This window comes from Periplaneta americana, chromosome 8 (genome assembly GCF_040183065.1).
Source record: "Periplaneta americana isolate PAMFEO1 chromosome 8, P.americana_PAMFEO1_priV1, whole genome shotgun sequence".
Lineage (NCBI taxonomy): Eukaryota > Metazoa > Arthropoda > Insecta > Blattodea > Blattidae > Periplaneta > Periplaneta americana.
Genome location: NC_091124.1, coordinates 134,941,752 through 134,955,114, shown reverse-complemented (window position 1 = coordinate 134,955,114; position 13,363 = coordinate 134,941,752). Strand labels below are relative to the sequence as shown.

General features: G+C 43.2%; 1 protein-coding gene across 2 annotated transcripts in view; it reads left to right on the top strand.

Moving 5' to 3' along the window:
* The window catches only part of Atg2 (Autophagy-related 2), a 326,693-nt gene that overhangs the window by 182,768 nt on the left and 130,562 nt on the right, over positions 1-13,363 (top strand). For both annotated transcript variants that reach the window (XM_069833677.1, XM_069833676.1), the window contains exon 24: positions 10,832-11,019. In XM_069833677.1, coding sequence (XP_069689778.1) covers positions 10,832-11,019 — 188 coding nt within the window. The remainder of the gene's footprint in view (positions 1-10,831; positions 11,020-13,363) is intronic.

Here is a 13,363-nt window from a genome sequence, read left to right as displayed (position 1 = left end):
CCTAGCCCTTTTAAATTCCTCCTGTTGGTAAATGGAATAACAACTGTTTTGCTGGGATTGATAGAAAGTCCCTCCTGCATACAGAATTTTCCTCAGTTCTCAATCCGTTAAGTCTGAGATTGTACTGAGAAATTTCCCGAAGACAAAAAGTGCTATGTAATCTGCATAGCCCTGTTGGACCTTAAGTTCATCCATTTTTTTTCCAAGGTTTCATTCAACCCTGGAGTAGACTTTTTAAGTAATTTTTTCTCATTCGAGGTGATCAAGTCACCCTCGGAGGAAATATCACCCAAATCCATATCAGAAGCTTGCTCCATAAGAGCTGCTTCATCAGAGGAAGTGGCTGTTGATATTGTGGTTGCTGAGAGCTCATGGATGTGGTCCTCAGAAACAGATTTTCATTTATTATTCATGGTTAGTCCCACGAGTAGCTAGGGATGTATAAATTCTGCCCAGATAGAGCCCTGCTTGCCTGGGTAAGGCTGATACTCTGGAGGTCACGTGGTATCCAGAGGCCCCATTTAAGACACATTTCCCCTCTGCTATTCACCCCTTCAGCACGGGCCGCACAACACATTGGGATTGGGCTTTAGAATTATTAAGTATAGGAAAGTAGGATAGGGGAAAAATGGAGTTAGGAAGGTAGGTTGTTGCGTGACACTCTTCGTCTGGCTCTTCATATTTATCCTGTCTGGTATGGGTGACCTATCCAGCATAGTCCAAATAATCATTAGATCATGCACACTCCCCCACCCGCACGAACAGTGCTTCATTATGGTGGTATCCACTTGGGGGAGAATTGTAGGCCTAACTAAATGTACAAAGTGGGTCTAATAATTATCTACCTCAACTTTTATCTGATCACATAACTACGTAATCCTTAAATTGTTATGTAGTGCTGCACTTAGAGAGCAATACATAACTACTGTCAGTGACTCAGGAGAAGATGACCGCGGAGTGAGGAAAAAGGTAGTTAATAGAGAATTTTACGAAAATATTGCAAGACTTGTAGTACTAGTAAGCAGAAAATAATGTTTCCACTTACTATTATACAAGTATTGGACGTGTTGTCGTAATGTTAGCTGTTAACCATCCTTTTTTCTCACTCTGCACTCGTCTTCTCCTGAATCACTGACTATACATTTAAATTAATCCTGGTAACTTCTTTCACTTTTCCGTTGCTGTAATAGGGTATGTTTGAACTGCTATAGGCTATGTTTACCTCCTTTCATTATCTTAAAAGATATATTGCAGTAACACATTTAAATTAAAATTCTTACCTTCTTCCATTCTTGTAAAGGATTTTTTGCAGTCAGTAATACAAATTCTTAACTCCTTCATAGCTAGACACAAGAGCCCTACACGAAACCCTAATTACTTATAATTTTATAAGACTCGACCTCAGGGAATAAATTCCTTTACAAAGTTGAAACGATGGCTTATTACTAGTCATTATATAAGTATGTAAATTAGGACATTTTTAACTCCTTTATACTCATACTAATTACTTTTATCTATACAGGACTCGAACTCAGGAAATAATGCACTCACTGAGTTCAAACTATAACATGTTAATATATGGGCAAGGGTCATTGCTAATATCACTTTTTTTTTATCTTTCGAATCACTCCTTCATACTAGCTAGACCCAAGAGTTAACTCTACACCAACCTAACTGGGTAAGTATGTAGTCGAGATTTGGTTTTGTTTCACTTATTTAGAGACATCATATTCAACCGATACAGCCCGAAATTTTAACGTGTATGTTAATTCCAATTAGGAAACCAAAATCAATATCAATAGTATACAAAATGTTACTGTCAATAATAGAAATAATCATTTAGGCCTAAGTATAATGTTACTGACATGAAATAATATCAGTCACTAATATAATGTTATTAGCAAATCCTTTATATCCCTTGTTGACATCCGCACTTCACCCAAAACAAAAGCCATGATCTATGTATCTCATGCTTCAATATTACCAACATACTGTAACTTTTACTTCAAACAAGAATGTAACTTTTATTTCAAAACAACAATAATCACTTTCACAATTTAATTTAAACACTCCCGTCAACAATGGGATTTCCACTCCACACAGCAACACAGTATTCGTTACTCCACTCCACAGATGACCATGACAATTTACTTGGATTATTGAGAACAACAATGAACTGTTAATCTTAACTAATGTTCACGAAACACTATTTACAAATCAGAACTGTCAGTTCTCAGTTCACAGTTCGTTTGCCTTGGCTAGTTCTTCTAGCTCAGTCACTCGAGTTCACAGTATCTCGAACCCCAGACCTTCAGAGACAGTCCACTGAACTTCGAACTCAGGTCCCTCAACTGCGGTCCACTGCACTTAAACTCAGGACTTCCGGCTCCCACAGTTATGGACACAACTCAAGCCGAACTCCGGTCTCGAAGCTGGCTTCACTGCTACACAAGACTGCCTTGCTGTCCAAAACTAGCAACGACTGTAACTAACTAACTCAAGTTCACTCACGTGTCGTATTTATAACTAAACCATAGTTTCGGGAAAGTACGATGCTGGAAATTTCTACAGATGCCCAGAAGATGGCACCTCTCGAATTCTCTGGATTTCTTCCCTCAGTCGCAGGCACATTACTTCCCCCTCTCTGCCGCGGAACAGCGTGTCACCTCCTCGCGCCCCCTTACATCTGTCCCCTCCAGACCCGAGCGGCCACAACCTTCTTTGCTGCGTCGCTCGTTTTCTCGTGCGCCCCCGACCTCTGTGGGACGCGATCGACTCCCGACTGTCACATTGCTCCCTCCTTAGGGCTGGCCGTCCCGGACAGTCACTTGGTAGGCCGCTAGTCGGTCCAGATGCACCACCATCATCTTCCCTCGGAGTTGTCGCTGGATGCGGTACACCACGTCGTTGATCCGGGTCACCACACGGTATGGTCCATCCCAGGCACGCTGCAGCTTCGGTGATTTTCCTTTGGTCCTGGTAGGTCGATACAGCCACACCATATCACCCTCCTGGAATCCTACAGAGTTGGCTAATCTGTCGTAGCGCACTTTCATCCTGTCGCTGGGCATCTTGAGATGCTCTCTGGCCAGAGGTGCTCAACTTCTCGGCCAATTCTGCCACATAGTCCGTCGCTGGCTGGTCGGCGCTTGGCGTGCCAAACAGCAGATCACAGGGCAGGCGCAGCTCTCTCCTGAAGACCATGTTTGCCGGTGTCATCCCTGTTGTATCATGGACCGATGCTCTGTAGGCCAAGAGGAACAGTGGGACTCTGGCATCCCAGTCTCGCTGATGGTTGGACACCACCTTCCGCAGGTGCTCCTCCACGGTTTTGATGTAGCATTCCACCATGCCGTCAGACTGTGGGTGGAGGGGAGTGGTCCTGGTTTTATGCACCCCCAGATGCTCGAACAATTCTCCCATCAGATTAGATTCGAAGTTGCGCCCCTGATCACTATGCAATTCCCGGGGCACCCCGAATTGGCAGGTGAAGTTGTCAAGCAGCGCGTCTGCCACCGTCGAAGCCTCTTGGTTGGGAATCGCGTACACCTCTGGGCATTTTGTGAAGTAATCCATAGCGACTAGCAGGTAGCAGTTCCCTCGATCCGTGACCGGGTACAGTCCAGCAACGTCGATGGCGATCCTCTCAAAAGGAGCTCCCATGTACTGCTGCATGACTCCCTTTCTGCGTGTCCTTGGTCCGCGACTGGCTGCACATGTGTCGCACCTTCGACACCATTGTTCTGTGTCGGTTCTCTGATGCAGCCAGTAGAACCTCTGCCTTAACTTGTCCAGCGTCTTGTTGGCTCCCAGGTGGCCTCCAGTCACGCCAGTATGAGTCTCCTCCAGCACTTCCTTCACCTTGCTCCTGGGCAGGACAAGTTGTTCTATGCGGGTCCTTCCATCGGCCGACTCCCAAATCCTCTTCAGGATACCGTCCTTGACAGTGAAGGATTCCCACTGGGCCCAGTAGCTCTTGTAAGTGGTGCTACAGTTGGCGATATCGGCCCATACTGGTCTCTGGCCGGACTCCACATCACGCAGTAACTGTCCAATGTTTGGGTCCTCCAGCTGCTACCTCCTTATGGCGGCGTTATCCCATCCTGGGCTCGGCTGGGCGGCAATTGCTCACACTGCATGGGCGCCATCTCGCTCTTCTACTTTTGGGCAGTGTTTGCAGCCATCCGAGCATGGGTGTCGTGATAAGGCATCAGCATTGGAATGTTTCTTCCCTTGGCGGTGTTCGGAGGTGAAGTTGTACTCCTGCAGTCGTTGAACCCAACGAGCGGTCTGCCCCTCCAGATTCTTGAAGCCCAATAGCCAGGTGAGTGCAGAATGGTCTGTCCTCAGATGGAATTCCTGGCCATACAAATATTTGTGGAAATGCTTCAGGGCTTCCACAAAGGCAAGAAGATCTCTACGTGTCACACAGTAGTTTCAGCCTTGGATAGTGTTCGGCTGAAGTAGGCAATTACCCTCTCTTGCCCGTCCTGTTCCTGAGAGAGTACTCTGCCGATGCCTATGTTGCTAGCGTCCGTGTCGAGCGTGAACTTCCTTCCAGGGATGGGGTAACCCAGTACAGGAGCAGTGCAGAGCGCCTCTTTCAAGGACTGGAAGGATGACTCTGCCTCGTCAGTCCACTGGAATTGTCGTTTCTTTTCAGTCAGCTGGGTTAGAGGCTTAGCGATGTAGGCGTACCCACCTACAAATCTTCTGTAATAAGTGCAGAGGGCGAGAAAGCGGCGCAACTCCTGCTTATCCCTGGGTCTTGGCCATCCTCTGACGGCTTGTAGCTTCTCCGGGTCCGTGGCCACTCCGTTGGTCCCTACTACGTGCCCCAGGTAGCTGACCTTCTTCTGGAATAGATGACATTTCTTTGGGTTTAACTTCAGCCTGGCTTGTCGCAGTCTCTCAAACACTGTCCTCAGGTTGGACAGCTGTTCGCCGAAAGTCTTGTCGACCACGATGACGTCATCAAGGTACAGCAAACAGGTGTCGTATGTCAGGCCTCTCATTACGGACTCCATTAGTAGCTGGGGCGTTGCAGAGGCCGAACGGCATAATGGTGAACTGCCATAGTCCCTGACCTGTAGAGAATGCCATTTTCTTCTTGTCCTCCGGATGTAGCGCCACCTGCCAGTATCCTGACTTGAGATCCAACGTCGAGAACCACTCTGCTCCTGCCAGGGTGTCCAAGGTATCGTCAATTCGTGGAAGGGGAAAGCAGTCCTTGGTGACGTCATTCAGTCTTCTGTGGTTCACGCAGAAACGCAGGTCCCCATTCTTCGTCTTCACCAGCACCACAGTGATGACCAAGGGCTGTCAGATTCCTCGATGACCCCTCTTGCTTTCATGCCCTCCAGTTGGCTGTCAATCTCCCTCTGTTTAGCTAGAGGGACACGTCGAGGAGGTTATCTGATTGGGCGAGCATTTCCGGTGTCCATGCGGTGCTGAATTTTCTCCGTTCTCCCGTAGTCGTTTTCAGACAGACTGAACACGTCCTGAAATTCTGTCAATAGATCGTGGACTTGTCTTCCTTCTCCTTTGCTTAAATTCTCCGCCAATTCTCGAGCCAGCTCTTTATTTCATAAAATATAGTGTCGTGATGGAATTAATCAAAATCTTATTGGAATAATAAATAGTCCTAATATAGTGCTAATTCAATTTAATGATAAATTTATTATACGTGTTGATGGATCAAATACTGAAAATAAGTTATCATTTTCATGGGTCTAGATCTGGACGTGGTCGGTGATACTCCTCGTTATCTGCCAGAGACGTCACAGACACCACCAGCTCGACACTACCTAGTACAGTTCCGCTAGGCACCTCCTTGTCCCGATTGGTGACATTCAGGACCCTCACTGGTACCACCTTCTGGTTCGGGAGTAGTGATCTGGCCACATAAACCCCATCTATCGGAGTTGTCTGCGAATCGAGGAGCAGGTTTCTCTTAGGTTGTCCGTCCAGTCTTGCCGTCACCACCATCTCGCAGCCTGCTGGGATTGTCACATGATTCTGCAAAGTGAGTCTGCTGGCCATTGGTTGGTCTTCGACGTCCCTCAGGTACACTTCATCCTGGCCAAAACGGAGGATACGGCGCCGGACGTCCACCGTCGCATCGAAGATCTGCATGGCGTCGAGTCCCAGGATAACGTCTTCAGTGTTGTTGGCGACGAACACCCACATCTCCAATCTCCTCTTTCCCAACGTCAGATCCAGGAAAACCTCCTTTTGGATGGGCAGGCTCTCGCCTGAGGCAGTACGTAGCTCATATCGACGCAGCGGCGTCCTCCCAGGTAGGCCACGTACGTCTTCCAGTCTGGCGATAGTGAGCGACGCCCCAGTGTCTACCAGCACTCTGCATGGGCGGCCTCTTATCCATCTGTCAGCAATCAGTCCATCGTCGCATCGTCTGTTAACTGTCTTCAAGATCAGCCGAGGGGATGGTGATGATGGCGCCGATGTGCCCCTCATCGCATCGGCCCCTTCTAGTTTTCCTGTTTGTGACCAGATCAGTCACAGTCCCTCCTCAAGTGTCCACGTTCGCTGCAGGACCAGCAGGTGGGTACTTCTCGTCTCTGTCGCTCGGGTGACTTCGGTTGACGTTCCTCGACGTCGGCCGCCGCGACGCTCCTAATCTGGTGTGATGCCGAGACGTTCGCTGTCAACTTAGCTGCATCCATCCTGAGGGCCACCGCGAGAGCTGCGTTGATGGTACGATGCTCTGCCAAGAGTAGCTGTTGTCTGATTTCGGGGTCTCGAACTCCACTGCCGAATGTGTAGGCCGCCTCTCCAGTGATGAAATCAGTAGGTAGGCCCCTGAGGGCCTTATGGGCCAGTTGTTCCACCGCCATAGCAAATTCTTGTAGGGACTCGCCTGACTGTTGGACCCTCGTTTTAAGTTGGGTCCTAGATGCTGCCGCAAGTTGATGGTCACCATAACGTCCCTCCAAGGCTGCCATTATCTCAGCGGCTGTCTCATCTTCTGGAACGCTGTGAAGAATCTCCGATGCCTGTCCCTGAAGCGCAGCCAGCAGCTGAGTAGTTTTCTCTGCCGGCGTCCACCCATTGTGCTCTGCGATGGCCTCGAACTGACGACGGAATATCGCCCAAGACGTCGTACCATCGAACTTCGGCGTCTTGACGTTCGAATGTCTGGCTGAAGGTGATGGTTCTGCAGGGCCACTATATGGAGTCCTCAAATCTGTTGCTGCTTCTTGTATGGCCCATCGAACCTCCTCGGCAACTATCGGTTTATGTTCTCTAGCCTGGCGATCCACCAACGCGAGGATGTACTTGTTTTCTTAAGAATGTTGGTCCATTAATGCGAGTATGTGCTTGTTTTCCTCAGCGTGTTTGTCCATCACCTCACTCGTCTTGGCCAGCAACTCACTCGTCTGCTCTTGACGACGCTCGAGATCGCGGATTTTGCCGTCGAAATGGTCTACATCCTGTCTTAGTTCGGTCACTGTCTTGTTTATAGTTGCAAAATTCTGGTTTAGTTTATCCAAATCGGCCTTAAGTTCGTCTTTCACGATGTTAACAATTCCATCTATGTGGGTTGAAATGCTTCCAATTTGCGTAGTGACGTCATTAATGTGCTTGCTCATGTCGTCTTTCATGTCTGCCTTCACTTCACTTATATCGTTCTTCACCTCACTGATGTGCTTGTTCATATCTGTTTTTTGTTTCACTTTTGTCGTTTTTCACCTCACTAATATCGTTCTTCACCTCACTGATATGTTTTTTCATTTCTGCTTTCATTTCCGTGATGGCTTGCAGGATCTGCTGTAGGTTCTCCATTATGTCAACAATATCCCACTTCTGACACCAGTTGTAACTTTTACTTCAAACAAGAATGTAACTTTTATTTCAAAACAACAATAATCACTTTTACAATTTAATTTAAACACTCCTGTCAACAACGGGATTTCCACTCCACACAGCAACACAGTATTCGTTACTGCACTCCACAGACGACCATGACAATTTACTTGGATTATTGAGAACAACAATGAACTGTTAATCTTAACTAATGTTCACGAAGCACTATTTACAAAACAGAACTGTCAGTTCTCAGTTCACAGTTCATTTGCCTTGGCTAGTTCTTCTAGCTCAGTCACTCGAGTTCACAGTATCTCGAACCCCAGACCTTCAGAGACAGTCCACTGAACTTCGAACTCAGGTTCCCCAACTGCAGTCCACTGCACTCAAACTCAGGATTTCCAGCTCCCACAGTTACGGACACAACTCAAGTCGAACTCCGGTCTCGAAGCTGGCTTCACTGCTACACAAGACTGCCTTGCTGTCCAAACTAGCAACGACTGTAACTAACTAACTCAAGTTCACTCGTGTGTCGTATTTATAACTAAACCATAGTTTCGGGAAAGTACGATGCTGGAAATTTCTACAGATGTCCAGAAGATGGCACCTCTCAAATTCTCTGGATTTCTTCCCTCAGTCGCAGGCGCATTACTCCCCCCTCTCTGCCGCGGAACAGGATGTTGCCTCCTCACGCCCCCTTACATCTGTCCCCTCCAGACCCGAGCGGACGCAACCTTCTTCGCTGCATCGCTCGTTTTCTCGTGCGCCCCCTACCTCTGTGGGACGGGATCAACTCCCAACTGTCACAATACTATGCATCAACCAGTGACTTGAACATTAGCGTCAATTAATAAATATTTTCGTATCGTTACGTATGGAAGTAATTATTATTATGGTTATGTTGCCATTTCTTTGCCTCATGTCTTTCAAATTGTTAAAAAATGAGTAATTAATGTTCTCAGTTAATATTAAATTATGCCAGCCCTGTCAGATTCCTTATGTAGATGCAGAACTATCTGGTGGAGAGTCCAAATATTCCACTCTGTTTCGTGACATGCACACTCAGAATTCATTTCCACAAAATGTGCTAGTTGTCCCTGCTTTATCTTCTTTATACTGTGACCAGTTTAGATACCAGTCATGGATAAAAACATTTATTGTGTAAAACATTACCTCCAGACAATAATTACAGGAGGACATTATTGAAATGTTTTATAATGCTGACAATTTTATCTGAACTACACACTGCAGAAAATATGTATATATCGAATTAAACACAGAAATTAGCCAATAAAATGGAACCTCCTTGAAGCAAAACTAATTTTTATTTTACAAAACGAAGTTTATAAAGATAATGACTGGTATGCATTAAAAAGATTTCCAAAATTTAGAAATGTGATCTTACCTGGGAGTACATTCTTTCCCTGGTGGGATTTATCTTTATTTGGAAAAGTATGGAAACTATTTCCCCTATAAGTTTCATTTCTTACATTACAGCCATGTGCACTACACAAAGGCATTTTTTCACACTTATGTATTTCTACTACTGACTGTCTCTCACCACCACGAGTTAAAAAGCACTATAATAATAATAAAGTGAATCTCAAACTTTTGAACTCGAAATAATTAATTGATTAAATGGTGATCTTAATCGTGTTAATTATATAAGCATGTGCAGCTTACAGCTGTTTTGGTGTTACTTGACACCATCCTCAGATCTCGGCACTATCTCAACTTCGCTACCTGTTGTGTGGGTGCGTTCGTGTGATGAAGAGTTGTGTCAAATAGTGTGTGTGTTCTGAAATTGAGATCTAGTAGGCTCTGAGGATGGCGTCAAGTGACACCGAAACAGCTGTAAGCCGCACATGGTTACATAATTAACACGAGTAAGATCGCCATTTAATCAATTATTTATATTCGTGTTAAAAGTAGTGTACGAAAGATTCGAAATAATTATACAACGACGAATTCTACGACACTATTGTGCATACATGTACCGACTGTAACTTAAATCCCACTACCGCATATTGTCGCCAGCCACATGGCTGGATCGTGTGACATCATAGGGAGATTCGTTATCCTTTTTCCTGGCACAACGGGGTAGAGGTCAAGAGATATAAGCATACCACTGCAATAAACAAAGCATGCCCTTCATTTAGGAAGCTACATGATTTTTATGTTTCGTTCTCCTTTAAGCTAGTGAAGTCCAAACTAAATAAATCACTTAAAGCCATTCACATATTGTCATTCGCTATCTTGCTTCCGAATACAATGTCATTAAGTTCTGACCACAGTCACTTAATTTTACACATTTGGTTAAATGTTCTTTGTTCATGAGCTACTTTCATGACACAGGCGACACTCTGAAGTTGGGAGGATAGAGATTCGGTGTAAGTGGAAAGCCAAACATTCGTTCCCAGTAGTCATTCAGAAGATTGTAACAGCTTCTCTTCTTGGTTCCTTTGGTACTGATGAGTTGTCGCCAATTAGATTTTTCCAAATTTTTCCCTGACAAGAAACCATTATCACAGTGCGAAGAATGGATCTTAATATTTCCGTATTTTGAAGAGAAAAGGCAAAATTTCAAACGTACTGGGGCACTGAAAGGAATTGTCATACATATTTCAAACTTTAAGGATAGCATATGTTTATCAAAAGGCAACTTTTGAGCACTATTACAATGTGAATTTTTAAAAAGTCGATTTTTCTTTGCATCCCAATGTACAATGATAGGTTTTGGTATACGGTATTTTAGGTTGGTGGAGTATTCTGACAATCCTCTTGGTAAGTTGCCAGTTAACAAAGAACCTCCCAAACATTTACAATGGGTGGGTGAGCAGTGGAAAACGTTCTGAAAGTACCATTGTGTACAGCCTGGCACCCCAGTTTTTGGCTCTTCCCATGAAGACAGAATGTCTAACTTGGATGAAAGAAATGCAAGGAAATTGTTTGTGAAGCCCCTTCTTACTGAAGTGTTTTGACTGTTGAATTCTGGAATTTTCAGACATTCCGAGTAGCAGCTGGTCTTCGTGGTGCCACTCTTAGGCATCGAATGTGCATCAGCAGCCACAGTTGGTTCACTCAACTTGTAGATTTCTTCGATGTGATAGACTATCCAGTTGCAGGATATGAGCCACCTGGAGTGATCACAGAACTGCATATGCATCTCTGGGATTGTGCAGTGGATTACAGGTATGGGCATGTATGTGAAAACTTCTGTGCCAAGCACTAACCAGTAAAAAATTGTGTTAGGTTATGCTTTCTTAATTTTGGAAGATTGTGTATACATTACGGTGCTTCATAATGTGGTAAAAATTGTTTCATAAAATTTTTACGGGGTACCTCATCATTTTGTTCCTTTTGTACAATGGTTAATGTTTATGAAATTTCAACTTATTTGAAAAACAATTAAGTGTCACTATCAAAGCTCAATTTTTCACACAATTTAATAAAAATCCAGTATTTTATTATAATCTGCGTTTTTAATCACAATGTTTAAAAACAGATGTCTCATAAAATAAATTAATATTGATGTATTTATTAGTCACATTTAGTTCATGGACTTTATTATACTACTCCATTACGGCAACATCATGCTCAGCTATGGTGACCAAACATCCTCTTTTGTCCGGACATATCCTCCTTTTTAGGCCTTTGTCCGGGGCCCGGGCAGATTTAAAAAAAATCAAATGTCCTCCTTTTCGTAACTTATATGCCTGGAATAAATTTAAAAGCCATAGTGGATGTTGAATAAGCTATAATGTTAATAAATCAAATATAAGGTTCCGTCTATGCTTATATATATAGGAAAGTGTACAAATAACTTTTAGGTATTTTGTTCCTATATAGATAAGCATAGATGGATCCTTATATTTGATTTATTAATAACTGTATGTCTGATATTTTGAAATTATCTGATTTGACGCCTTTTTCGAGTAATTTGCCTGTAGGTGGCAGCAGCATCGATGGTATATACTTTTTGCTCCTACTTGTTATGATCGTTGCTTTCATACGTAGCTAACTGTAAAATCATTTTATATTATTAACTTTTATCATAAGTACGTATGCTGCAATAAAATATTTATTGGCATACCTGGAAATGTACAAAAACTTGCCTAGACATGTTGAAACATTTTTAACAAGAGCCAGAACAGGTCACATTGTCACTCAGTTGTACCTACACCGATTTCACATTTCTGATAATCCTACTTGTCTGTGGTGTAATAATCATGATGAAGATCTGGAACTCATTCTTCTATACTGTCCATCCATAAACCACAAAAGAAGTAAATTAAAATCATCAGTACCAGTTGCAGAAGACACAGCCCTGCAGTATATATTGACTACACCCCACCTCTGGCTACTAGCAACAGGCATCTATAATGAACACCGATCAAAATACCCCTCATTTCTCGTGAAAAATAACAACTGAATAGACTACAGTGGACTTTATGTTGTCAGCCAACAGCTGGATACATTAAGAAGATTGATTGATAATATAGACTTAAGCTTAAATCTAAATACACCTAGATATTTTATGTTCACTTTAATAATTATAGTTCGACGAGCTTCATGGGCTAGTGGTCAGAGCTTCTGGCTGCAGTTCATGAGGTCCCGGATTCGATTCCCGGTTAGAACACAGGAATTTTTCCTTAAAGGGGAATATTCCTGTGTTCGTCCATGGTCTGGAAATTAGGTTAGGTTTAGGTTTAAGACCTCTCCTGGCACTTCATAATCATCTTGTCATAATATCATCATTGGGGCAGCATAACTCTACCTTCCAGGCGCCCCAACCTCAGAAGTGGGTTACAAATAAGCCATTGCTAGGAGAGACCAGAAATGTCAAATGACAACCTGGTGGCATTGGATTAAAAAAAAAATAAAATAAAAAAATAATTATAGTTCCCTTGACTTTTTATATGTAGCTAACTAAAATCATTATTATTAAGTTTAATCATAATTATTTTGTAATAAAATATAAATTAACATACTTTTAAGTATGATATAAGCCTAAATCTGTACTGTAAATATTTTGTAATAAAATAGATAAGGACATAATTTATAGTATAATATAGCCATAAGCCTAGACCTAAGTACATATTTTCTGTCCTCTTTTTTCGAACAATGTCCTCCTTTTTTTTATCGATGTGAATCTGGTCACCCTATGCTCAGTCAACTCATTTACAACCTTTACACACTTTGCAATCTTCTTAACACTGCTTAATTCTTCATTCATAGTCAAGGTATTCAGCAGAAAGGCACATGGGAGTCCAGTTAGGCTTATATTACACTATCAAATTTCTGTGTCACAGAAGTTTGATAAAATAGATGTGATAAAATCTTTTACAGTCGAAATACAATTTTTCTTTGATTTCTTTTTTAGTATTAATGCAATAACCATTACTGCATATTTTACAGTTACAACAAGTATAGAACTATTGTGGATCCATTATTAGAACTGTGATGAAAGATATGATCAAAGTTTTGACATAGTGTGATAGATAGATAGTTGATAGCCGTCCCAACCAGGGTTTAA